Below are 24,546 nucleotides of genomic sequence, written 5' to 3'. Positions count from 1 at the left end.
ATAAAGACATTTAACCCAAACAGTTCATCTGTCTCACTTTTTAAAAAGCGCACATTTTGTATTAGTTAATATTTGTTTGTTTATTTGTGTTATTTATGACAAAAAAGCCCGCTCGCTGTGTCTCTGTCAGCTGGGTTTTATAGTCTCTGGTATATGTCCTGCATATAATCATGAAAGGAGTTCCAGAAAAGCTGTTAGAGTCACAGTTGAACCGAAATTATTTCCATGAGAATATTTCCTTTCTTCATTTTCAACAGCATTCCTCCAGCCACACGTTTTTTCCCTCACAAAAAAAGAAAGTCGCGTGGTTTCCGGTTTTACCGTGTCTACCTACATTTAACTTGACACACCTGTCTGCCTCTCACTCCTCCTCCACTGAGGGAACTCCGTCAGGAAATACCAACTCCAGAAAACAACGTCACTTCCCTAACAATTTTTGTCTTGAGTATTACGTCATGTTTTGGATTGAGGCTTACCTACTTTGACGATGAGTTGTTGTAAATTTCCCTCGCCTGTGCAGTCTGACTGCTATCATCAGAGTGGCGGATAAATGGAGTGTGTGTGTGTGTGTGTGTGTGTTTGCGTGGATTTACACACTCCACACTGTAGATGTCTCTCCAGGCTCCATCTATACACCACAGAAGAATACAATCAGGAACCACTGGGAGTTTCACCAGAGACGTTGATGGAGCAGCAGAAACGAACAGGTTCATGCTTTTACAGTACGCATTGTTTTGTTTTTGTTTTTTAATATATTTGGTTTGCTCTTTCAGGAAAAAAAAAAGGTTGTAAATGTAAATCACCCTTTCACACATGTCGAATCTGTCTAATCAGGATGGACAGGGTGATCAGCTGTTTCAAGAGAAGGCCAGATGCTGTGGCCAGGCTGATCTGCTTCCCCTGGGCAGGTGGAGGTTCCATCCATTACGCCCGCTGGGGAAACGTCCTCAGCAGCTCCATAGAAGGTAACAAAGTATTTGTTTCACTCATGATGATTCATAAAACCAGGAAATGAACACATTCCAGTTCAGTACCCCGTGACAGGAAAGTTAGGTAATCTTATTTTACAGGGTTCTTACTCAAATCAACAAAAACAAATCAATGAGAATAGTTACCAGGAAGTTATAATCTCAGTATGACGAGAACAATAAGTCATATGCATAGGTGACAACAAACTATTGCTGCAAGATTTGGGAGGGGGAAAAAAATAATGTGACAATTTTTATTGTGTTCCATATTGCAATATGATAAACAAATCATATCGTGAGTCTGCAGAGAATTAAGGATTTTTAAATATGCATCACTAATCATGCAGCATTTGCATTTTGTACTGTGTTGTGGTTTCTTGAATTTTCATACTTCTATTGTTCTTCTCTGTAATACGAACAATGACGCCATGTTGCTTATTCATTCATTGCCTTACGCTTCAACACCAAAACTAAAATGTGGCAAAATAAGCGAAAGATACGCAAACCACATGGCATCTACCACGATCTTCCTTGTACGGTTGCCTTTCCTGTAGAATTTGTCACGTAAACTGCTAGAAATAATCCTAAAATCATTCAATAAAAAGACCTTTTACAATCTTCTTCTGCTTTTTTTTTTTTTTTTTTTTTTTTTGTTAAACATTTTTCTGTAACTTTTCAGTGTTTGCTGTCAAACTTCCTGGACGGGAGAGTCGAGCCAAAGAAGCCCTCTTTCAGAACATGCAGCAGGTAGTGGATGAGGTTATCAGAGCGTTGTTACCGGTGCTGAAAGAGAAGCCGTTCGCTCTGTTCGGCCACAGGTACGAGAACACGTTAGAACTCTGTCATGAGAACACTGGCATCCCGTTTGAGTCCCCCCCCCCCCTTCTTCTTCTTCTTCTTCTTCTTAGTCTTCTTGTTTTCCTGCTTAAAATAAATGTCCTCTTTGTTCCTTATTTGTTAGTTTCGGTGCCTTTACGAGCCTCGCTGTTGCGGACGATCTGAAGAAACATCACAATCTTGAACCGGTTCACGTCTTCCTGTCTGGAGCCTCCGCACCGTTCGTAAGTGAACTCACACATACGATTGCCTCATGCTGATTAGATTGTCCTGACTTTCCTTGTGATGTTCCGGAATTACTTTATTTGTTTGAAACGACCAGGTTACATCCTGCCATCAGCCAAATAATCACCAGGTAATGAGACAAAAAGGGGGCTGATGGGAAGAATCAAATAATTATTTAGAGATCTAATACAAAAAGTTCTTTTTCTTATCTTTAGTCCTGTACTGCCTGGGGGAAAAAAATGATTATTTTTAAAATACTGTATTTCCATAGATTTATCTGATTTACACGGCATCCTAAATATTTTGCTGTTATAGAAACATTTCGACCTTTAATAGAAAAAAATATTTAAACCGTCATAAAGCCACGTCCCTAAAAATCCGATGACCTAACAGACCCTTGAATTTGCAGCAGGAAGACGTTTGGACATGATAGTTCTGATCTAATTTTGGTACGTTGGACTCTTAAGAGTTTGACGTTTAGATATTTCTGTGCTGTCGTTTCGTGTTTAGTCAGATATTCGCATCAGAGCCCCGAAGAGAAGCGAATTATCAGACGAGGATTTCCTCAAGTGGCTGACTTCGATAGGAGGAACCCCTCCTGAGCTGCTGGCCAACCCTGACGTGCTGAAGCTCTTCCTTCCAGCCCTCAAGGCCGACCTGCACATTGTGGAAAACTACAAGTGAGCCTAAAACTATGTTTCTATTTTGTGTTTCCAAGTGGATCTTTTGATTGTATTCTCTTGGTTTCCTGCAGATGTAACAAGCCAGATGCTCCGTTTCTCTCCTGCTCGGTCACATGTTTGGACGGCAAGGACGACGTTCCTCATGACTTACAAGGTGAGACCTCGGATGTCCTGAGCTACGACGAACAGGAGCTCAGTCAGAGAAGCCTCAGCAGTTTGTTTTCAAGAGCAGATACAGAGGTTTCTCTTTCCCAAAACGGATTCGGGTTCCTGACTTTACCCACTGACTTCTAACAAGTACCGTGTAGAAGCACAGCACAACTTCCTGTGTAGGTTTGGAGATTTCCTGTGTGTTAAGATGGACTTTAATGTCAAGTGAACGCGGGGGGGGGCTGGAGCCTATCCCTGCGGCCTTCAGGCGAGAGGCGGGGTTCCCCCTGGACAGGTCACCAGTCCATCACAGGACCAACACATAGAGACAGACAACCATTCACACTCACAGTCACACCTACAGTCAATTTAGAGTATCAATCAGCCTCGTCCCCTCTTGATGTCTTTGGACTGTGGGAGGAAGCTGGAGTACCAGAGAGAACCCACACAGGAACAGGGAGAACATGCAGACTCACACAGAAAGATCCTGTGCTGGAGCCGGGACTGGAACCTGGAACCTTCTTGGTGTGAGGCCACAGTGCTGACCACTGCCCCTGTTTCAATACCCAACACCGAATTATCGGGTATTTCTGATATTGGTGTCCGTATCACACAACTCTATTTCCATGTTTGAGTCAGTGGCATTCATAGCAAATAGAAGGTTTTTGATTTACTGCAGATTCCACCAGTCTACATTATGTGCCTGCAGGGAGAATCAATACCGGAAAAAAAGTTCATATTGCTCCAAGAAAGAATATCAGATGTGGAAAAATGCATATCAAAACATGAAGAAGCAGATATAATTACTGACATCAGCCCAGCTATGGACAGTCACATGTCAGATGATCCAATCGATTTCAACCAATTCTGTGATCATTCTGATTTAACGTCGCCGGCATGTTGGGTATCACAAAAATCTCAAAAGAATTCAAGATATCACAAATGTGATCAATTCTTTGTATTTCTCATCAACAGCGTGGAAGCACATCACATCGGGGGATTTCACCATCAGGATGCTTGATGGCTCTCATTTTTACCTGAAGGATCCAGGAAATGAAAAAGTTATTTTAGACTACATCACCAAGAACCTGGAAACATCAGAAATGGATTATTTATAATTAAATATGACCAACTGCACTTTTTATCTGAGGATATTTTTACTAATTCAATGTGATTTATTGTAATCCCGTACATGTTCGCTGTGTAACATATTTAAAATGTGTTAAAGTCATTTGAATTACCTTAAGTGAATGAATACATGCCCCCCCCATCGTGGATTTTCACAATGACACTAATATATATATATATATATATATATATATGTGTGTGTGTGTGTGTGTGTACTTTTTCATATATAAAATATATATTATTTAATAAGGAAAGTGCGCCTTATCTTTATTTCTAGCTTATTTTTCCTCAAAATCACATAGTCTGCTGAGTAGACTATATGCCCTAAAACTACAAAACAGCTACAACAATAACTGTGGAAGAAGTCTACAGCTGTAATTATCATAATAATAGATTTTCTATGGATATACAATATTTTGATTAATAGCCTAAAAACTGGTGATAGCTAAAGTAATTTCGCCTTCACTATCAGACTGGAACATTAACACACTCTAACATAGATTTGCTAACAGCTACTGTCGGTAGCTTAGCCTAGTGAATGGCAGCCAGTGGGAAGCGTTAGCATTCCTAAAAACGTCAGCAAATAGAGAAGGTTGAGGATGTCTGTTTTTCCTGAATCTAATCTTCCTCACACTTTCTTACAAATGCCATGATCGTAGCAGCGCTCACTAAAGGTGTTCTGGGGTTTCTTTTTCTTGGTCCAAGTGCTACGTCAAGTCAGGAAAGTAGTTCAGGCTTTGTGTCTGGTTCTAAGTTACAATATAACAAATGTTATGCACAGCCTTAGTTATAATAATGCAGGTAAAACCTTTTTTGGGAAAAAAAAATGTATTTGATGACTTTTGATAGAGGAACGCTAACACTGCCCTTCCACTACAATGCATAGCACTAAGCTAACTAGCAGTCACCTCCCCTCACACACAGAGGAGAGAAGGGTATCTAACTTCCTGTCTTACTCCAGAGAGGATGTCAAATAAGCAGATATCCAAAATAACATATGTATTCTTTTTCAATATTTTTTTCCTTTTTATTTGAATAACTAATTATTTTATTGACCTGGCTTGCACCTATAAGGCAACCAGTGCTTTAAATAAATATACAATTTGTCAAGGCCTAGAAAAGATTTAACTCAAACTCATCCCTTGTATTTAGGGCACTGCTTGTTTATGGTTTAAGATAAGGTGAAATAAATACAAGTCCACCGACTCCACATCTATTGATGCAACAATGTAAATTCCACAGAAACAAACCTTTGTCAATTTAATTTAAATCCGTAAGGACCAAAACTGTCTTTGTTGGAGTTAAAATAAATGATGGACATAAAATTCCAAACTGAACTTGTAAATAAATAAAATATGTCTTCATGGATATAAGCAGCATCTACAGTTATGCTCGTCAAGTTTGATGTTCTGCTTCTAGTTGTGTTCTGACAAAAAAATATGGAAAAAAAAACAAAAAATGTTAATGATTATGAGATGGAACTTATTTCATGTCAAGTAGCTTTAAATGACAAACCTACATTCAGTGTCACATTCAGGGATAAGGTGCCCCTCAGAGGCTGATGTTTGACTAGTTTAAATGAGCTGGAGGAGGAACTCAGACAATGTTCAACATGTCCTTGTCAATACCAGTCCGGCGTGCACGCCGGATCAGTGGTGTTCGAGCAACAACATGAACTGTCCCACCAGCGCTTGAATGTTTTGTCTGGAAACAAAAGATTAAAATTCAACAACTGCACAGAAAAGAAAACATTCCCACATGCAAAGTCTGAGGTTAGATTTTAGGAGTCTTTGGCAAAGGGAGATCAGGCAGAGGTGGGATGCTACATGTGGCTGCTGTGTCCGGGCGGAGGCGGTGGAGGCGGGAGCTCTTCGTTGTCCCTCTGCGGTGTAGCTGGTGTGTCTGCTAGCATGAAGGAGTCCGTGGAGCGAGTGCTGGTGCGTAGTGGAGCCAGGCGGCGCAGATTGCTGGGCGTCCACGGCAACCTCACTTGGGCCCTCTGAGAAGGAGCCACCATGCTGCTGTCCAGCTCGGCCTCCGCCAGCCACGGTGGGATCTGCACCGATGACATCGAGTCCAACTCTGGCATGAAGGCTGGATTCTCAATTCCAGCTGAATTTAAATAAAGATCAACTTTACTGTCGTAAATCTGCAGAGATCAAGAAGCAAGGTGCTGGGTTTCATCTTACCTCCGACTCTGTAGGTGACCCTCGTGGGGAAGGATCCAAGTGCTGTGTCATAGCCTGACGCGCTGTCGCCCTCGGAGAACTCAAAATCTAGGACAACAGTTCTCATGAAGCGCTTCATCTAGCAGGTGCAGAGTTTTTATTTTGACACAGCGGTACAAACCTTCATCTCCAGAATAAGCGTTTTTATTCTTGTCCATTGACTTTCCATTTGACATCTGCAAGAGTAGTTTTTATATATTCTAAATACTTAAATGACAATACACAAGAAGACACACACGTTCACCCAAAGATTACTGAGCTTCACACATATTTGCGATGTTTTGTTCAGCCCAACCTTTTGCTGATGGTCTTTCTTGGAGTGCTTGGTTATCGTCTTATGGGGGGCGACTCCCATCTTTGCTGACTTGAAAGACTCCAAACGATTCCTCATGGTCCTCTGGAAGATCTCCTGCACTTCATTTTCATCTTTGTTGACTTCAAAATGGCTGCGGCTGTACCTGTGTCGGTGCTGAAATAAAAAAAAAATCCCCCCCAAAACGAACATAACCCCAACAATAAGGAAATGTTAAGCATTGATGTTTGATAGAACAAAAAGAACTCCTTATCCATCCAGGAAATTGATGTTCTGCTCACCTGTTTCCTGCCCTTATACAGGTGTTGCTGCAGCAGGTGGTGAGAGTTAATGTCCTCCGTTTCTCTCACACCTTTTATTGTCTGCTCGTGCATTTCCAAGCTCACTGATGGCAGGGGGTCTCGTCTAGAGGGGTAAACACAATTCAACAATGGCAGCTTGTCACAGACTTGATGGGTTAGTTTTTACTTTGAGAAATATGGAATGACTACTTGTGGCCACCAGGGGGCAGTGCATGAGCATGCAAGTGGATCTGCTCTTAATGCCAAATATCTCATTTAAATTTGTAACTTAAAGCTAACATCAACATTTTTTTAAACTAATATTTATATTCTGTAGAGCTATTCTATATCATGGTCACATGATAAACAACTAACGGGGTGGCTTACGTCATCGAGGACACTGCACCGTAATCGTCTGACATGTCAGCCATGATGTCAGGCATGACATCTGAGAATTTGTCCCCAAACTTTTTCTTGAAGTCAATAAATGCAGATTCATTCCGGATAAACTCCAGAGAGCCTCTACGTTCACCCTACGACAGCGAGAACGTTTTGTTTACACTCAAAAATGAATAATTCAGCATTTTATGTCTGGAATATGCAACAACAATAACCACTACATGTTTGTACCTCAGCCACGTAGCTCATAGCGTCTTTGAGGTTCAGCTTATGGAAGACATTGAAGACGTAGTCGCGGTTCTTCCTGGCAGACGGCTTCATCAAAACCCTCGACATCCACTTCTCTTCAAAATGATTCCACCTACCCGACGTGAGAAAAGATCAGCATTCAAACACACACAGCAAAGCAGAGGTAGAGTTATATGATCAAAAATGTGTTTACATACTTATCCCTCATGTAGTTGTGTCCGATTTGTCCTGATATATCTTCTATGGCAACGAGCATGTGGTCAAACACCTGAAAAACATTAGTGGGGCATCAAACTGGCTGTTTTGGTGATAGAAAAAGGCAATGAATTAAATCTCGACCTTTACCTTATTCTGCACTTTTTCTATGAGCGTGAGCTCAGATATCGCTGCTCTCCTTACTTTCAGCCATGTCACAAGTGGCTTCATTGTTATTCCCTTTAAACAAGGAAATGTACATTTCAGTAAATGTATGAATATTTTAATGTAAAGTGAATTGAAATACCGAGACTGTTACCTGGAGAATGACAGTAAAATACACCACAATCAGAGTCGTGGAGACCATCAGATTCTTTTCCTTTATCTTGCTCTCATCCAGCATCACCGCTAGGCCATACGCCACCGCCCCCCGCAGGCCACCGTAGCTCATAATCACCTGATCGATGACCTCCAAGGGAACCAGCCGGAATTTGTTCATGATCCAGGTGAGGAAAAAGACACCTGTTTTACACGCACACATCATGTGGATTTCTTTCTCTCCATCTGATTGTGCAGCGTTGGTGTTAAAAAACGACCAAAAATCTCACCGATTATTCTATACACGAAGATGAAGAGAAGTGTGAGCAGGATGAAGCCTGTGTTCCAAACCCATATCGTTGTATCAATGGCCGAGATGCCGAGGAACACAAAGATGATGGTCTCTGATCCGTTAGCAAAAACCTTCATGGCGTATCTGACGGTGGTGACTGACTTCTCATCCATGTTTGCATTGATGTACTTCTGGCAGGCGACGCCACAGAAGACAATCCTAAAAAAAGAACATATCAGATATTACTGAAAGAGTCAATTGTGTTACCTTTCTGGAACCCCTAGAAATGTTCACAATTGTTATCAAGGAGCACTCACGACAGGATGGCAGACAAGGAGAGCATCTCAGCAGTCAGGTAGGAGAGGTATCCCACCACAAAGATGAAGCCCGGCTCGATAATCTGGATGTTTTTAGTGCATCTGGTCAGAAGAGAGAGCAGCAGGCCAAACACCAAACCAAGCAGGGAACCGCCAAATGCCACCACGAAGAAGGAAACTAGAGACAGAAAAGGAGAAAAAAAGGTTGTAACGTCCAGTGCCAGGCAGTCGAACCTTGGCAGGTAGGCAGTGACATTGTTCACTTTCAGTACTGCAGTTAATGCCACCTCTCACCTATTCCTTTGATGATCTCCGCAGCATCAATTTTGGATCCTCCCAGCGAAACAAAGGCATCAAACACATTGAAGAGCACCTAAAGCAAGAGAAGAAGAAGAGTGTTAACTTCCTGCTTATGGACTCCATCCATCCATTTTTTACCACTTATCCTGTTAAGGTCCTGGGGGGTGGAGCCTATCCCAGCTGACTTAAGGCGAGAGGCGGGGTTCCCCCTGGACAGGTCACCAGTCCATCACAGGACCAACACATAGAGACAGACAACCATTCACACTCACAGTCACACCTACAGTCAATTTAGAGTATCAATCAGCCTCGTCCCTTCTTGCTGTGAGGCGGCAGTCCTAACCACTGCACCACCGTGCTGCCCCTGTTTCAATACCCAACACCGAATTATCAGGTATTTCTGATATTGGTATCCGTATCATACAACTCTATTTACATGTTTGATTTTGTGGCATTCATAGCAAATAGAAGGTCTTGGTTTTACTCTTTACTTGAGTACCAGGGAAGAACCCACGCAGGCACAGGGAGAACATGCACGCTCCACACAGAAAGATCCCATGCCCGAGCTGGGGCTCGAACCCAGAACCCTCTTGCTGTGAAGCCACAGTGCTGACCTCTGTGCCGCGCTTATTGACTCCAGCTAAAGAAATAATCCAGAAATGACACAATTGACTAGTTCTACTTCCATCTCATCTTTTGAATACTTAACATGACATCTCGAAGGAGAATCTTGTTTTTATGTATTATTTTTTTGCACCCGTTTCCCAGCCGCGTCATTTAAATTTTAAAAAAGTGGGTATTTTCCCAATATTTATATTCTTCTAGATAATACAGCTGTCCAAGGCCTACGTCAAGGTCATCACAGCAGGTAAATTCAGTCCATTGTCTGTGAGTGACAACTGAATGGGTCTCCGTTTAGATAAAACATACCTGCAATCTAAGCTGCTCCTTCATGTTTTTTTTTTTTAAATAGATATTTTTAAACATCCAGAAATGAAAGATTTGTCATTTTCTGTCATATTTAACAAACAAATTCTTCTATTTAAGTCTGAATTCACTATAATGGTTGTTTTTACATAGAAAAACTCCACTTCTCAGTTAGTAATTACATCTGACAGTTGACGTTTAATAAAGCGACCCTTGATTGGCTGAACATCAGATCTTTGGAATTTAATCAAATCCACAGTTTCAGGTTTTGCCCGGATCTGCTAAGGCTGAATTGGGTTCAGTTCAGATAATCTCCAGATACTCAGATTAACTTCATTTAAGACATTGTCCGAATGACTTTAAAGGTTCCAAAAGGCTGTATTCAAGACTCTTGGCCCACGATGAAGGTACATTTTAACCTGCAGTTTACACATTGAAATCCCCTCAACTAGGGAAGGATTTCACACACCAGGAGAGGAATGCTTTGATATTATCATCATACCTGGTGAAGTGTTCTTGGGAGGGCATGGTAATATCTATTCTCAGTAATACAACATAATAGTTTGATTTATAGGAGTTAAGTATTTCCTGTTACCTCACACCACCTTCAACAGCCCTTTGACTGACTACAGGTAAAGGTCAGTCAAGGTGACGGGTTCGTCTTTGAAGTGAGCGTTAGACCTCTTCATGCCTTAGGAGTTTACTTTCCAATGACGGATGTCTGCACAAACTCTTCAAGCATATTCTTAAGTAAAGGAGTTACATAACACAGTTGCATACGAACCACCGTCACGCCATCGTTGAGCAGGGACTCGCCAAACACCAGGATGAAGAGGACCTCGTTGACATGGACCTGTTCAAACACAGCAAGGACGGCCACGGGGTCCACAGCAGCGATCAGGCTGCCAAACAGAAGGTACTGCAGCAGACCGATGTCCAGGTCACCTGCAATGGAGTCACAATCAGAAGACTAGTCTGCTGTGTGTTAGCTGCCAAACACCACCAGATTAGTAGTGTACTGATAGGGGTGTTTGAACGTATCTTTAGTAGTTTCACAGTGTTATAAAAAAAGAAGGAAAATTACTTCATAATGTTGAGTGAAATATCTTTAATGTTCCTTTTTGGCGGTGGAGGTCAGCGTAAAAGAAATCGTCCAAACTTTGGCATTTTCACCTTGGCCATCTTTATTGAACCACACGTTTGGACAAAAAGGCGTAGCTCATCCATCCTGGATTAAAGCACAGCCTATTTTATTGTCTATTTTACATGAAATGGGATTATAATTTACTAAGTGAACAGTATTGTCACAGAGTTGGAAGCAGTGAGTGAAACTATAAACTCACTAGGAAAATATTCACTGATAAAAACTGTTTAGAAATTGGGTCATTTGGGCTTTGACCTTTTGCACCTAGCGGAGTCGCCCTCTACTGGCCATGAGAAAGAATGCAGGTTGAAGGCACTAAATACTGACATGTTCCATCAACACTGACCTCTATAAGGTGCTATGAAGGCATGCGAAAGTGAGGTGAGCATCTCTTACCCATAGCTCCTCCCATGTGACACCCCCAAAGTGAGAGCCCAACGCTGGCGGCGTTCCAGCAGGTCCCGATGATGGCGTAGACCATTATAGTCCCCATGTTGCTGAAGAACAGCTTGTTTGGCATGAAGTAGCCCGCATCCAGGATGATTTGAGGCAGCAGGTAGAAGAAGAACACAGTCGGGGTCAGAGTGAAGGTCTGCACCTTGTCTGCACCCCAGATCATCCCCCCGAGGATGAAGCCGAAGCAAATGAGCAGGGCGCTCTCCGGGATCAGGTTAGTCACATGGTGGTTGGCTTCAATGACTGTGGAAGTACAGAAACCATTTCTGAGACGTGAGTTCCAAACCTCAAAGTTTATAAGAATGCTTCATCATCTCAGTTCTGCACAGGGGAAGGCTGCGCGTTCTTTTTTGTCTTTTTTTTTTTTACTTTGGCCACTGATTCCTCAGACAGAAGTTGAGAATGAAAATAGAAGATAAACCATAAACCTAAAGCACTTATGAGATTGCAAAATTTGCCAATGATCAACTGTTTTACTTTTTGTCCTTGACATATCATTAACCAGCTTGGCTGCGTCTCTGAAGGTGCAGAAATGTGTCTGCGTAACTAAAGAGAGACTTTTGGTTGAAGTAACCTGACTTAATGGCTTAATAATCAAGCCTACTGAACCATGGACTCGTTTCAAAATGTTGATTCAAGTCCACAGAAATGTTTCTGTCAATGGTCGCTGAAGATCAAGGTAAAGGACGCGTTAGATGAAAGTCTGCTGCGTTTCCATGTTTAACTGGAACCTTAAGACATCATTCCTCTTAAAGTGAGAGTTACTTCTTAAACCCTCTCAGTGTCCATTCAGGGGCTGAAAGAAGCACCTCACCCTTCATGTGACATCCCGAAACCACAGAGAAAAGCTAGGAACTGAAAACATATTAAGAACAAAAAATCCACGGACACACACACGTGCGCAGGCAACAGCAAAAAGATAAAACTATGATTCCCATGTTACCTTTGTTTCTCGGGTCTTATAGCATTTTATTCCAAAGTTGCAGGATAGCGGCCGGACACCAGTTTTAATTTTTAGAACCAACAAAAAAACATGAAAGAGCCAAAGTGAGAGATCCTCAAGGTTTTAAGCCATTCGGTGTGTGTAAGTGGTGATGTAAATCACAGTGTGACGTCAAATTTCTGATCTCATTTTGAGATGAAGCTCCCGTTTTTATTGACTGAATGCTGAGACGCTGGTCTGGATCAAGGAAAACACAGATTTCTAAGAAAGCAATAATAGTTTTGTGTTCGCGGAGAATAAAATCCCTTTTTCCTTTATTTACACTCGCGTCCTGTACTCACGCTTCATTGATAAATGTATAAACGATGAAATGGGAAGAATTTCTAAAGTGGTACAACAGAATAAACTGCAAAGATATGAGACTCGCTGAGTGTGATAACGTGTCAGAGATCAGAGGTTTCCAGTGGTGTCAGAACTACAACAATGTATTTACTTCACCCTTGGTGAGCTAAAAATAGCACCACATTATCTGGTTCGACGGAGGAATTTGCTGCAACTTCTAAGATAAAACTCAAAGTTTGATGATTCTTCTGCTTTTCTATCATATATATTTTTTTAATCCCCATCTAAATCAGAACAGTTCTCTACCACATTATACATCAACAAGTACATGTTACGTACCCAATTTAGCCAAACCGGCCACCAATACCCATAATGCAATAAGATAAGGTGTCTCCACATGATGCCACTTAAAGGTCACGATGGGTATCCCGGTGATGCTGGAGCCGTGGCCGTGTTCACTCTGGTTGGAGCTGGAAACTGAATTTTGATGTTTTAGAATCTCATCCCCCTTCACCCCTGTGACCCCTGAGACGCAGCAGATGAGCAGCGCTGACCCCAGGAGCCAGAGGCGTACACAAGCACATGGTTGCATTGGACCATAAAAAATAGAAAAAAATGGAATGAAAATTTAAAAAAAAAAAAAAATTGTCCTTTGCCTCCTGTCGGTTCAACACAGATATGAAGGAGGTAAACTTTGTCGGACACTCGTTATCCCTGAACTTCCTCTTGGTTTTTTTTCACTACTCCGTCTCCTTTTTTTGCTTTCACTCTCATCTTTCTGTCTCCGTCTGTGACTTTGTGTCCTCACTCCTCCCACAGTCTGTGGTCACAAACCTGGACTCAGCCTTTTATATTTATGTATACAGTATCTCCTCTATGACCACAGATGTGTGCGCACGCGCGTGTGTGTGTGTGTGTGTGTGTGTGTGTGTGTCTGTGTGTGTGTGTCTGTGTGTGTGGGGGGGGGTACCTCTGGTTATTCAGTCACATTTGAACCAGTCATTTGCTTTTTTTCCGCTCTCTAACACTTCCCCTGTGGTTTGTCATGTCAAATTTCCGGAAGTGAAGCACTAAGTGATGGTCCGTGATAAATACTGAACCAATACTTGTCTGTGTGTGTGTGTGTGTGTGTGTGTGTGTGTGTGTGTGTGTGTGTGTGTGTGTGTGTGTGTGTGTGTGTGTGTGTGTGTGTTCTTGTACTTGCTACATATTGAGGACTACAATACGCATTTAACCAACAGAGTGAGGACATTTTTGGAAAGTGAGGACATTTTAACCGGTCCTCACATCTTCAAAGGGCTGTTTGAGGGTCAAGACTTGGTTTTAGGGTCTAGGTTAGAATTAGGTTCAGATTAGGTTTAGGGTCAAGGTTAGGGTCAGGCAGTCAGTTGAGATGGTTAGGGTTAGGGGGAGGGGCTAGGGAGTGTATTACTTCAGTGAAAGTCCTTACAAAGATATAAGTACAAGGATGCGTGTGTGTGTGTGTGTGTGTGTGTGTGTGTGTGTGTGTGTGTGTGTGTGTGTGTGTGTTCATCTCACAGCTTTGGCCTCAGTAATGATTGACGCTCATGTTACTCAATCTTAGTTAAAGCCTCTCACAGCTTTGACTTGAGAAAAAATGTGAATGTTTCCCTCCCTCCAGCATACGAATACAATAGACATGATTTAGTGTTCCATTGTTTTGTATTTTACACATAGATAGTAGCTCAAAATATATTTTGGAAAACAAAAACTGTATTCAGATGACGTATTAGTCTGCCAAGACCAATTAGCACTCTCCTTTTATCAGGACCCACACAAAGCCTACACATTACAAATAGAATACCGTTACCTTAAAATGTAATTTAAAAAATGTTTAGAAAAATAAAAATTACAAAATTCTGCAGATGTTTCAATATTCATTGGTTCCTTTCTTGGCTCATGCTTCACCTTTTGCATGAACCTGCAGATAAATAGAGAAAGACAGACGGAAAACATATTTGTGGGAAAAATAAATCAATTTTTTTGGCCACTCGGGGGCAGTAAGAGCAAAATGAGTGCGCACAAAACTGACATATGGTCACCTTCGAAGTTTGTGCGGTTATCTTGTTGAAACATATTTGTGTATTTTGGGCCTGCTAGGTGGTGCACATAACTCAGCATTGACAAAACTCCAACAATGTACACATCAAAATGTCGGTCTCCATTGGGGCTTTTGGTGGCAATTCAAGTAGCCATGGCAACAAAAAAATCCAATTAAAAAAATGGGCGTTCTTAATTCCCTGTTTGGAGGCTTAACAAGTCATGTACAGTTTATTCAAAGTTGAAACAGGCAACAAGACTTTAAACTTTCTTTGTCTAGAGAATCATTTTGAGATCTGCTATGTTTTGTTTTGTTTTTTTTTTAAAACAGTTGAAGTTTGAGAGGATTTTGGGAGAGCAATGGGTGTGTCTTGCACCGACTAGAGCGCGTGATGTCATCGCTGGAGTGGGAGTTAGGCAGAAATTCCTCTGAACATTTTGTGTTTAAATCGTACGATTTGCACTCTACATGATTTCAGTTAAAGAAAAAAAAACGTAGGGCAACTTCTGATGGTTCACACACGGCAGTTGTTTCTGCTGGCAGAGTCACACCATTGGCTTTAACAGCCTGTGAGTAAGAGGAGGGACAGGGAGAGACCTCCATCTTTCCCACTGACTCAACAACGAAATGAACTCAACAGCTTCTGTGTTTTTTAAAACCTAATTTGGTGCTGTAGTGCTTCGGTAAAACACCGCTGAAGTTAATTCTTCGATGACCCCTCTCTCTACTACACAAACACTTAAGTGCCCCAACAAAGTTTTACTCCGGACTGAGAAGTAAAAACTAATGTTTGACTGTTTCAGGACATGAATGTGTATTTTTTTTTAATTACTTTATATTTCTTTCTTTACATCTACAGCACAGTAAAAAAAAACAAAAAAACAAACACCACCTGAGGCTGAGAACCAGTGTTGAAGGGACTGAGAGACAAACCAACACGCTGCTCGTTCGGGTGTTTCTATTTGATTCGTCTTCCTTATCCTTGAAATCACCACTTCACTGTTTGAAGGAGGCAAACTCAGGTCTGAGCACAACTCACGGAGGGTAGATTAGCCAACATTGTGAAATCAGCCCTCGACACGTTTTTGTACATAGTGTATTCATTCCCATACGCACCGAAGTTGTTGCCCTATGACTGGATGTTTTATTTGGCCAACTGTCCCGTCCTGTTTGAGCAGGACAAGGAACAATAGTCTCGTTGGTGAGACAGTCTGGTTGATGGTTTGACATGTAAGTTCTCACAGGTGTGAGCCTGTCAAACTTCCTTGAGCGCTTCAGGTAAAGCTATAATAAAGCTGTGGCTTATTTACAGATGCATAATTGCTGTGCTATTCAGTTGATTATCTGAATACAGGAGGCAGCTGGCACCGCACTGGTTTCTAATGTGTCTTAAACGCTGTAAATCATCTCTATCAGAATATTTAGCTGCAAAGTCATGCGTGAATCCTATGCTTATTAACTAACGACCTAATATATCCTTCTTAATAGTGGCTGGCTTTTAACTTACCCCTTTCAATCACTGTAAAATGGTCACAGCTCTGTGCACACCTTTAGCAGCTACAAAGGGAGCTCCGATGCATCGACAGAAGAAGAGAGGGAGGTCGGAGAAAGGTTATTTTCAGATTCGTTTCAGTGTCATGCGTTACGGTGTGTTAAGTTATAACTGAAGAGGTCGGGAATGAAACCATAAACTGTGTCGTATGTGACCTCAGCCACAAATGAGTGGTGGTAATAAATGTAGCTAAAAATACATTTCTACTCGATATCAATACAGGGGCTGCAACTGTTTGATGGCTTGCGCGGTCTCTTTTCAAAACTTCTCTGTGCAGCTGACAGTCCGTTCACGAGCAACTAGGATGCTCCAGCCTCCAAGGTGTTATACGTTAGAACACACACAACACGGACAGCCCCGAGAAGTCGGTTTTATATCAATGACGTGGCAGTGGTTGTGGTGAAAGATAAGGTATTGCTCAGACCCTAAATAAAACTGGTTCATGTAGAGTAGGTTGTACTCATTTGTCTGAGGGATCATGGCGGTTCTGATCCCCCTTGCCTGTAATCCCTCATCTGAGCTAAAAGAAAACTTCTGTTACCTAAACTGGTTGAATCTGTGGACCAACACCCAGTGTGAACTCATCCGATTCAAACCCACAGCTGGTAGCTCCAGCTCAACCATCCAGAACAAAGACCTCCATCATGGGAGGTTTCAGGAGATCTCTGTATGTCTATGCACTCCACCTCCAACGGACGAGGAACTAAGCCTCATCCAATCTGCAATCATTCTTCCACCTATTCATGTCACCCTTGCCAAATGAAGTGGTGATCTTTCCTCCAGTCGTGGTTTGGGTCTGAACGTCCCTGCCACCCTGTGTTTTTTCAATGAGGTCTTTACTTTTTTTGTGCCTTGAGTCTTCACCTAAAGGTGCACCCTGGCTAGCCCACGTCTTTGCGCTTAGAATGACACAAAGGAGTGCCTCGCTTCCTTGGTCACAATTTGTGTCTCATTCTGGTCTTGGAGCTTTCACCTGTCTATCCTCTGAATGATAGATGGAAACTATTGTGTTGCCTATCATCTAGAAATTTCTCCTCCAAACACCTCATTTGGGAAGAATGTTCTCCTGATAGGGCTGCACGGTGGTGCAGTGGTCAGCACTGTGGCCTCACAGCAAGAAGGCTCCGGGTTCAAGTCCCGGCTCGGGCACGGGATCTTTCTGTGTTGAGTCTCCATGTTCTCCCTGTTCCTGTGTGAGTTCTCTCTGGTACTCCAGCTTCCTCCCACAGTCCAAAGACATCAAGAGGGGACGAGGCTGATTGAGACTCTAAATTGACCGTAGGTGTGACTGTGAGTGTGAATGGTTGTCTGTCTCTATGTGTTGGCCCTGTGATGGACTGGCGACCTGTCCAGGGTGAACCCCGCCTCTCGCCCGTTGACGCTGGGATAGGCTCCAGCCCCCCGTGACCCTTAATGTAGGAATAAGCGGAAGACAATGGATGGGTTCTCCTGATATGTCTGCAGACTGGGCCCCGGCTTCTCCTCCTGTTCCATTATCCCTTTACCAGAGTCCTCTCTTCTGTGAGCAGGAGTGGGAGACCAGTGTCCTGTCAGTCAACCATCCACCAGCGGCAACAGACGTGCACCAGTCTCCTGAGTTCATCTTACCAACACTACCAAAACCTGGTGGACCAGGAGGGTTATGAGCTGAGATTTTAACCAGGACGCCCCTCCCTTATCAGGCTGTGTAGGTCATCATGGCCCCGTCCTGAAGGACCAGGCTGCTCTGTCACAACCTACTGTATGTCCGAGCCAAACAGCCTGTGTGAGCAGAAACTCTTATTTATCACCCATATCAGAGCTTATGCTAGCAAACAGCTGCTCAACTGCAGCTTCATCAGATTTGAGTCTCTAGAATCACCAATTTTATCTAAAACTAGCAAAACTGCAACTGCAGAGAGCCATGTTGACAGTAAAAGCCACACTGCATCTTTTGTTGCAGCTTTAATGTCACTACCACTATCAAAAAGTGAACGACTATATACTCAACTCTCAACTTTCAGATCGATCTTGTTAGACCAAGCAGAGAAGCTTTATTCACAACTGCAAAAGGTAAAAGGAGGCGTAACAGTCCATGATGGATGACACCTATAGTTATTGTCTATTGTCCTTCAAATAAGAAAGCGAGCATTGTAGATCTGCGAGGAGAAAACAAGAGAGGAAAATTACTGCTGTTGTTGACGCCTCAGCGCACATCTTCAGGTTGGATTTTACACGAGGCAGTAACACTTTATTAGAATGATTTCCTTCTGTACAAGTTTTGGTTGTCAACTCTTAAACAGTGATTCCGTTTGTGTGACAGTGCTTCACAACATAAAATTCAAAATTGTGTTTTGTTCATTGCTCCTTCAGTTGGATGCTTGAGTTTCATTCTGCAGATTAACAAGAAAGAACAATATTTTCTGCAGAACCGATCACAGTGCAGTATTGAACCGCGGCATTGAGAGGGAACTTTTCATTACGTTAGGTTGCGTACTGTATTTTTCAGGAGGGAGAGCCAGGTAGATGTAATTTTAGGGATCCCAATGAGGGGATGGGACATATATGGAGACATATGTGTATCTTTACAGTGAAGAGTGTGCAAATGATTTCTTTTTGCAGAGCATTTTTTTCTCAGAGCTTCTCTGCGTCTTGAATGAACACCCAAACAGCCCATATCCTCAAAGTTAAATCCCTGCATCAAATAGCAGACTTAGTGGTAGACTGGTGCGCTTTCATCTCTATGTAAATGTTTGCATTTGGCCAAACCTTTGCTCTTTCCTCCCATTTTTGTGTTTAAACTATTTAACTTGCTCCAAGGAAAAGGATCTCTCTTGCGAGTAAAGACCGGCCTTGACACTTTATTCCGATGGAAACACAGAAGTACAACGCTTATGACAAAACTGACCTATCCAATGTAACTACTTCAAACACACACACGCACACACACACACACACAAAAAAACAGCTGGTTGTGTCTTATTTCATTATTTAGGTAAACGCAGATAATTCCGCCATCATTTCCAGCTCAGATGGCCACAGTCCCATATTTATGTTAGCAGGGGTACACAAACAGACACACATGTACGCAACTCATGCAAGCTCATTCATTTATATTGTCCACAGCGATGCAACCCATTTGTATCTGTTGTGTATACACCAAAAGCTAACGACTATGTTCAATGATCACAAGTTCTAGTCAGAACTTCTTCAAGTGTGATATTTAGCAGAGGTCAAGCTCTGTTTCCCCAGAAGATTTCAGGTGTAATTTGATATCATGAATGGAACATGTGTTCTTGTTGAAATATTACATTTGGATTCTACTGGGGTGGAAGGTATGATATTCACCAATAGTGGAGGTATCCATCTGTATGAAATTGCAGTGGTACAGGTAATATCAAGTTAAAAAAAAAAGAAAAAAAATCAAACACCTCTGAACATCAAGTTAAATCATTGTCTCGCAAAAACAGTTCCAACAAAAACGGAACTGTTTCTTACTGCAACGGATTTGTTCAGCTTGTAAAAATATGGGATTTTTGATGAAACTTAACAACACTAGAAATGCAGGAAAACTATGTTTTTTGGTTACACATCTTAAAAGAAATCCCAAAAGATGATATCACATAGTAATTAAATGCAATTACAGTGGGACATCCCCCGCCCGCACAACTGCGTTTAGCGATGTAACAAGTTCAACCCGTCAATGCAGGAGAATTGATTACGCAGTGATAATGATGCTGTCACTCAAGTATCACGTCAGAAATTTTCTTGTGCAGCTAAATACACCCACGCTTCTCTTGGAGAGTTCAGCACCGTCTACATGAATTACTATCAAATGTTAAAGTTGCTCCAATAAATAATAAATCTGTTTCTGAAGCACTCACTGAGTTTGCAGAGCCAGCAGACCAGAATCCACACAGCCACCAGGTGAGGGGTAGAGACATGGTGCCACTTCCAGGTCACAATGGGTAGGGTCGTGATGGGTCCTGCTTCGTGATGGTCATCAGTACCATGAGATTCTTCGTGACTGTCAGCGGTTTCAGAGCCTGAGCTTGAGCTGTTTTCGTGATCGCTTCTCGTCTGAGTCTCATGTTGTGCGTTTTCAGAGTGTGTTTCGTTGTTCAAGCTCCCAACTCTGGACACCGTCAACAACAAACAAAAAAAGAGTGCCAATCTGCACGCAGCTGCCATGCTTTATGAAAAATTCTATCCACAAACTCTTCAGCAACTGTTGCACAGGTTGTTGACTCAAGTGCTCGTGTCAACTTCAGATTGTGTGATATTCTTTCGTTCCTTCCCCGTCCCTCCTCCTCCCTTCTCAGGTCTCTTTCACTTTGCTCCTACTGATGTCCATATCTCTATCTGGCCTGTGCATGGTGGCCCCCCCCTTTGTGCTCGCCTCCCTGCCAAGGATACAGCTTTTCACAGCAGGTGAAGCTCAGCCCATCTTGATTCATACTTGTCTCCTCCTACTTTGCACCTGGACCAGCTAGTTTGGTCACTTGAATCAATGGAAGATTTGGTTTTCCCATCCATTCTTCATGGGGTTTGTATGATTTCTATGTATGACTTTTAAAGCTTAATTGTTATCATACTACTGATCCCATGTTCTCCTCATGTATAAATGGGTGTGTATGAGTTGTTCCTCTGTTTTATGGTTGATGCATTGTGTGTTTAACTTCAAGCATGATTCACTGAGAGAAGTGTTGGGGGAGGTATTATGTGTCCTTCCAGGCTAAATTAAAAAAAAAAAAAGCTGCCTTTTACAAACTTTTACGTTTACAAACTCTTCAGTGCATCGACTGGTAAAATGTACGTCTTCTTTATTAAGCTGTATGCTCAGAAAACACACAAACACACACCAAAAAGCTGCAACACTTTGGGTTTGGTGCTGTTGTAAATGACTGGGACTAAGTTGCAGATTCTGTTGAACCAATACACCAAACTGGAAGTGATCTAATTTGTTTTTAGCTCAAATCAAAGTATGGATTGCTGATCATACAGCTGGGTTAAGATTGTATACTATATGATGCAGTCAAGAATTAAACTGTAAACTGACATTTTGGGGAATTTTTTGCTGTTTTTCGTTGTTTTTTCATAGCCTCCTGTTGCCATTAGCTTCAAGCTAAATATACCCAACTGGCTCTTTCTGCATTCTGGAGTCATGAAGAGGTGACACACGGGGAAACCATCTTTGTGAGCTCAAGACACCTAAATATATTTGTGAACACTTTTTGTGTGATGTATGACTCCATGTTTGTATAGCAGCATTCTTCTTTTTATTCTCTTTCACATTAACATACATTAAGGAGCTGATGTGATGAAGTCAATAAGGGACTTTGACCCATTCGTCTCCTTGGAGAAGAGTGCCAGCAACCCCTACATCCCTCCCCCTCCCTCTATGGTGCTGGGCCTTCATCACCACTATGCATGTGTGTTTAGGTGACAGAAACTTGCAAATGAACCTTAGTTTGAACATGCTATGTCTTTTCCACAAGCTATCAATCAAGGTTTGACTCCAAGCTTGACACAATCTCTTTAGTTACAATTTAAACAGCCATATCAGCCTCAGTCCTCATGAGAGAGGAGCCCAGCGTACTTCCTTCATTCTCTCACTGAGGATTAGTCAGGTGAGGAAATGAGGAAACGGGAAATCAGGGCCTTTCCTGAAATCCTGTATTTTACAAAAATCCCTAAAAGCAAACAATTGTTGAGGTGTTGAGTTTATTGATACGTACAGTAAATCTTTTCCTTTTTGGCTCCTTCCTGTTTTTCAGTGCACTCTCAAGTGGCCGATTAAAGCACATGCACACACATGCGCACGCACACATACTGTATATGTATGAAATACATTTTAAAAAAGTAATAAGTAATCATATACTGCTTCCAACCCATTAATAAGGCGAAGTATAAAATAAGGGGTACCACTTGGATATATTGACCTCTCTATGAAAGAATTATCCATTGTGACATCTGATTCGGAAGGCAGTCTATTAATATTGACATGAGGAAATTAATGTTTTTTTCCTCCGATACAAACAAGTGTGTAAGTTTTGTTTTTGTTTTTTATTCACGAATGAATTATAGTTCATCTATTCGCTAAGACTTACCACATCGCACCAGCGTGAAACCAGCGGGCTCCGTGTCACGCTGGTGTTCTCTTTCAGGACACCAGCATGGATGTGGGGGAAGCAGTTTGCACGGCAGCTCTGTTGACAGTTCATGAGTAAACTGGCTGCATGGATTGTCACCCTGGCCAGGATAGGACAGAAACTTCTCTCTAAGGTCAGCGGTGATCAGAGAGTCTCTGAGCAGGCAACAGTCTGACATTTAGGGTTAAGCATCACCAGGAATGTGGTTGGAAGGAACCAGATCAGACCTGCATCAAGCAGCCACAGTGTATAAATGAGGTACAAATGTAATGAAATTATAGTTGTGAAGTATTTTACTGAAATTGGCAAATATTTGTTTCGTCCTCTGTAATACTACAAGAAGGAAGTCCTCTCATCAAATTATTTCCAACTTTACAAAACTGTTAAGGTCGACTTCATATTGTTGCAAGGATACAACATCGTTCTTTTTATTTTAGAACTTTATTCTTGGTATACCATCCCTTTATCCACATAATACAATTTCCTTTCCCTTAAGGTGATGCTAAGACTCTACCGTAGCTACCAGGATACCAGAAGAAAATTGCAAATGAACCTTAGTTTGTAGTTTGTAGTTATTTATCTTTGTCAAATACCCTTCTTTTGGTTTTTAAGCTGTTCCTCAGATATAACAAGGCATTGGCAGACCTCAGGCTCTGGGAACTTGTGATCCATTTTTATCTTCTCTAATACGTTCATCCATCTTCCACCATTTATCCCGTTGCAGGGTCATGGGGGCGGAGCCTACTGTGAATTGTGACAGAATAAATAATAAATGTAGTCCATAATTTGAGGTTAGAATCATATCTGCAGTCCTCTCGTCGTGGTATCACTGAGCAGCAGCTCTGGCAGCAACACCACCTCAATCGACAACAGATGTCTGATGAGTCACTCTGAGTCCTGACATGTTAGTTGTGTGACTTGAATGTTTCGAGTGCTGAGTCACAGAGAGGAAGAAACATCAGCGAGGGTCTGACGCTCCCTCTGAAGCCAGTAAAAACAAAGGGGATTTTTTTCCTCATTCCTGTGATTGTTTTCTGTATCAATAATTGCATCACTGTTGAATCAAAAATATTTTACTGATTGATTCTTTTTTTTTCCTTTCCAAAATTCAAACGGATCATTAGTTTTGTCTTTAATGATGGAAACATTCATCCTCTCACCAGAATGGATGGAGACGGAGTCTGTCACAGAAGTGTCAACTGTTGTTTGTTTTAACTCCCACTGCCAGAAGGGGGAGACAAAAGCGCTGCCCTACAGCTTTAATTTTTAAAATAACTTCAACATTGTTCTTTTTTTTTTTTTGGGCCCCCATACAGATCACATATATTTATAGCAAAAGGTGTAGAGAGGTCGGAAGCAGCTTGAAACCTGGTACCACAAATAAAGCTGTATTTTCCCCACTCCTGAATGTAGCTGTTTAGAAAGTCACCCCATGTTTATCTGCCACACTATCTGTTTATAGTGTCACATTTCAGAAGAGCGGATGTTAAATAAGAGCTGCCACCAGCATGGATACCAGTCGACTGAAGGTCTGTGTTTACAAGTTGACGGTTCCAGTAAGTAACACAGAACTGTTGAGCCAACACACGCCGGCTCAGGTGACCTCTAATACGCGCCCCGTCAAGTACAATATGACAACGTGTGCTATTTCTTAGCAGTAAAATCATTTAAATATCTCAGCAAGTGGATTTTTCGAAAATCACCCGCCCACAGGTATTTTGCAAGAGTTAATGCATTTTTAAACTTTACCATGAAATAATCTTTAAAGCCTCAAATTCTCTTCACCTCACTCCACTTGTGGCCACACAGGCGTTTGAGCGCGTGCTTTATCTCAGCTGAGGTTTTAGGTTTTTGCTGTGTCACTCGACCGCAACCGAAATAAAGCTGTGAAGTTTGGGGTTTTTTCAGTCACGCCAAGACTTAAATGCTGAGTCACACAAAGACAACAACAGTGACACCATAGAGTGCTCGTTGTCATCAACACGCCCACTCATTCAGAAATGTCTGTAACCTATAGAGGAAAAAAACTTTTTTTGTAAACTCCGTGAGATTAAGTGGGTTTATATTTGGTTTAACAATTACTTTTATCATCAAATAATTCAATTT

General features: G+C 41.8%; 2 protein-coding genes across 3 annotated transcripts in view; one reads left to right on the top strand and one right to left on the bottom strand.

Moving 5' to 3' along the window:
• Positions 1-4,241, top strand: part of olah (oleoyl-ACP hydrolase) — a 5,546-nt gene extending 1,305 nt beyond the window's left edge. Inside the window, exons 2-8 of one of the 2 annotated variants that reach the window (XM_086193783.1) lie at positions 610-722; positions 835-965; positions 1,648-1,786; positions 1,930-2,029; positions 2,541-2,710; positions 2,785-2,867; positions 3,839-4,241. In XM_086193783.1, coding sequence (XP_086049909.1) covers positions 610-722; positions 835-965; positions 1,648-1,786; positions 1,930-2,029; positions 2,541-2,710; positions 2,785-2,867; positions 3,839-3,981 — 879 coding nt within the window. In that variant the 3' untranslated portion in view covers positions 3,982-4,241. The remainder of the gene's footprint in view (positions 1-609; positions 723-834; positions 966-1,647; positions 1,787-1,929; positions 2,030-2,540; positions 2,711-2,784; positions 2,868-3,838) is intronic. The other variant, XM_086193784.1, reaches the window with a different exon arrangement.
• Positions 3,345-20,667, bottom strand: LOC147240831 (sodium/hydrogen exchanger 3-like). Its single transcript, XM_086193779.1, has 16 exons — positions 20,173-20,667; positions 11,351-11,653; positions 10,595-10,755; positions 8,878-8,956; positions 8,584-8,761; positions 8,265-8,485; positions 7,976-8,178; positions 7,807-7,896; positions 7,659-7,729; positions 7,444-7,573; positions 7,201-7,346; positions 6,814-6,937; positions 6,515-6,688; positions 6,341-6,395; positions 6,181-6,267; positions 3,345-6,103 (listed from the first exon to the last, which is right to left on the bottom strand). The coding sequence occupies exons 1-16, from the start codon at positions 20,477-20,479 to the stop codon at positions 5,814-5,816; spliced, it is 2,619 nt and encodes an 872-aa protein (XP_086049905.1). The 5' UTR covers positions 20,480-20,667; the 3' UTR covers positions 3,345-5,813.
• Positions 20,668-24,546: the final 3,879 nt, after the last annotated feature.

Source organism: Aulostomus chinensis, chromosome 22, assembly GCF_037954235.1.
Source record: "Aulostomus chinensis isolate RoL2024-O1b breed Wild chromosome 22, RoL_Achi_v1.0, whole genome shotgun sequence".
NCBI lineage: Eukaryota > Metazoa > Chordata > Actinopteri > Syngnathiformes > Aulostomidae > Aulostomus > Aulostomus chinensis.
Note: the sequence above shows the minus strand (reverse complement) of the source record. Positions and strands in the feature narration are given on the sequence as shown.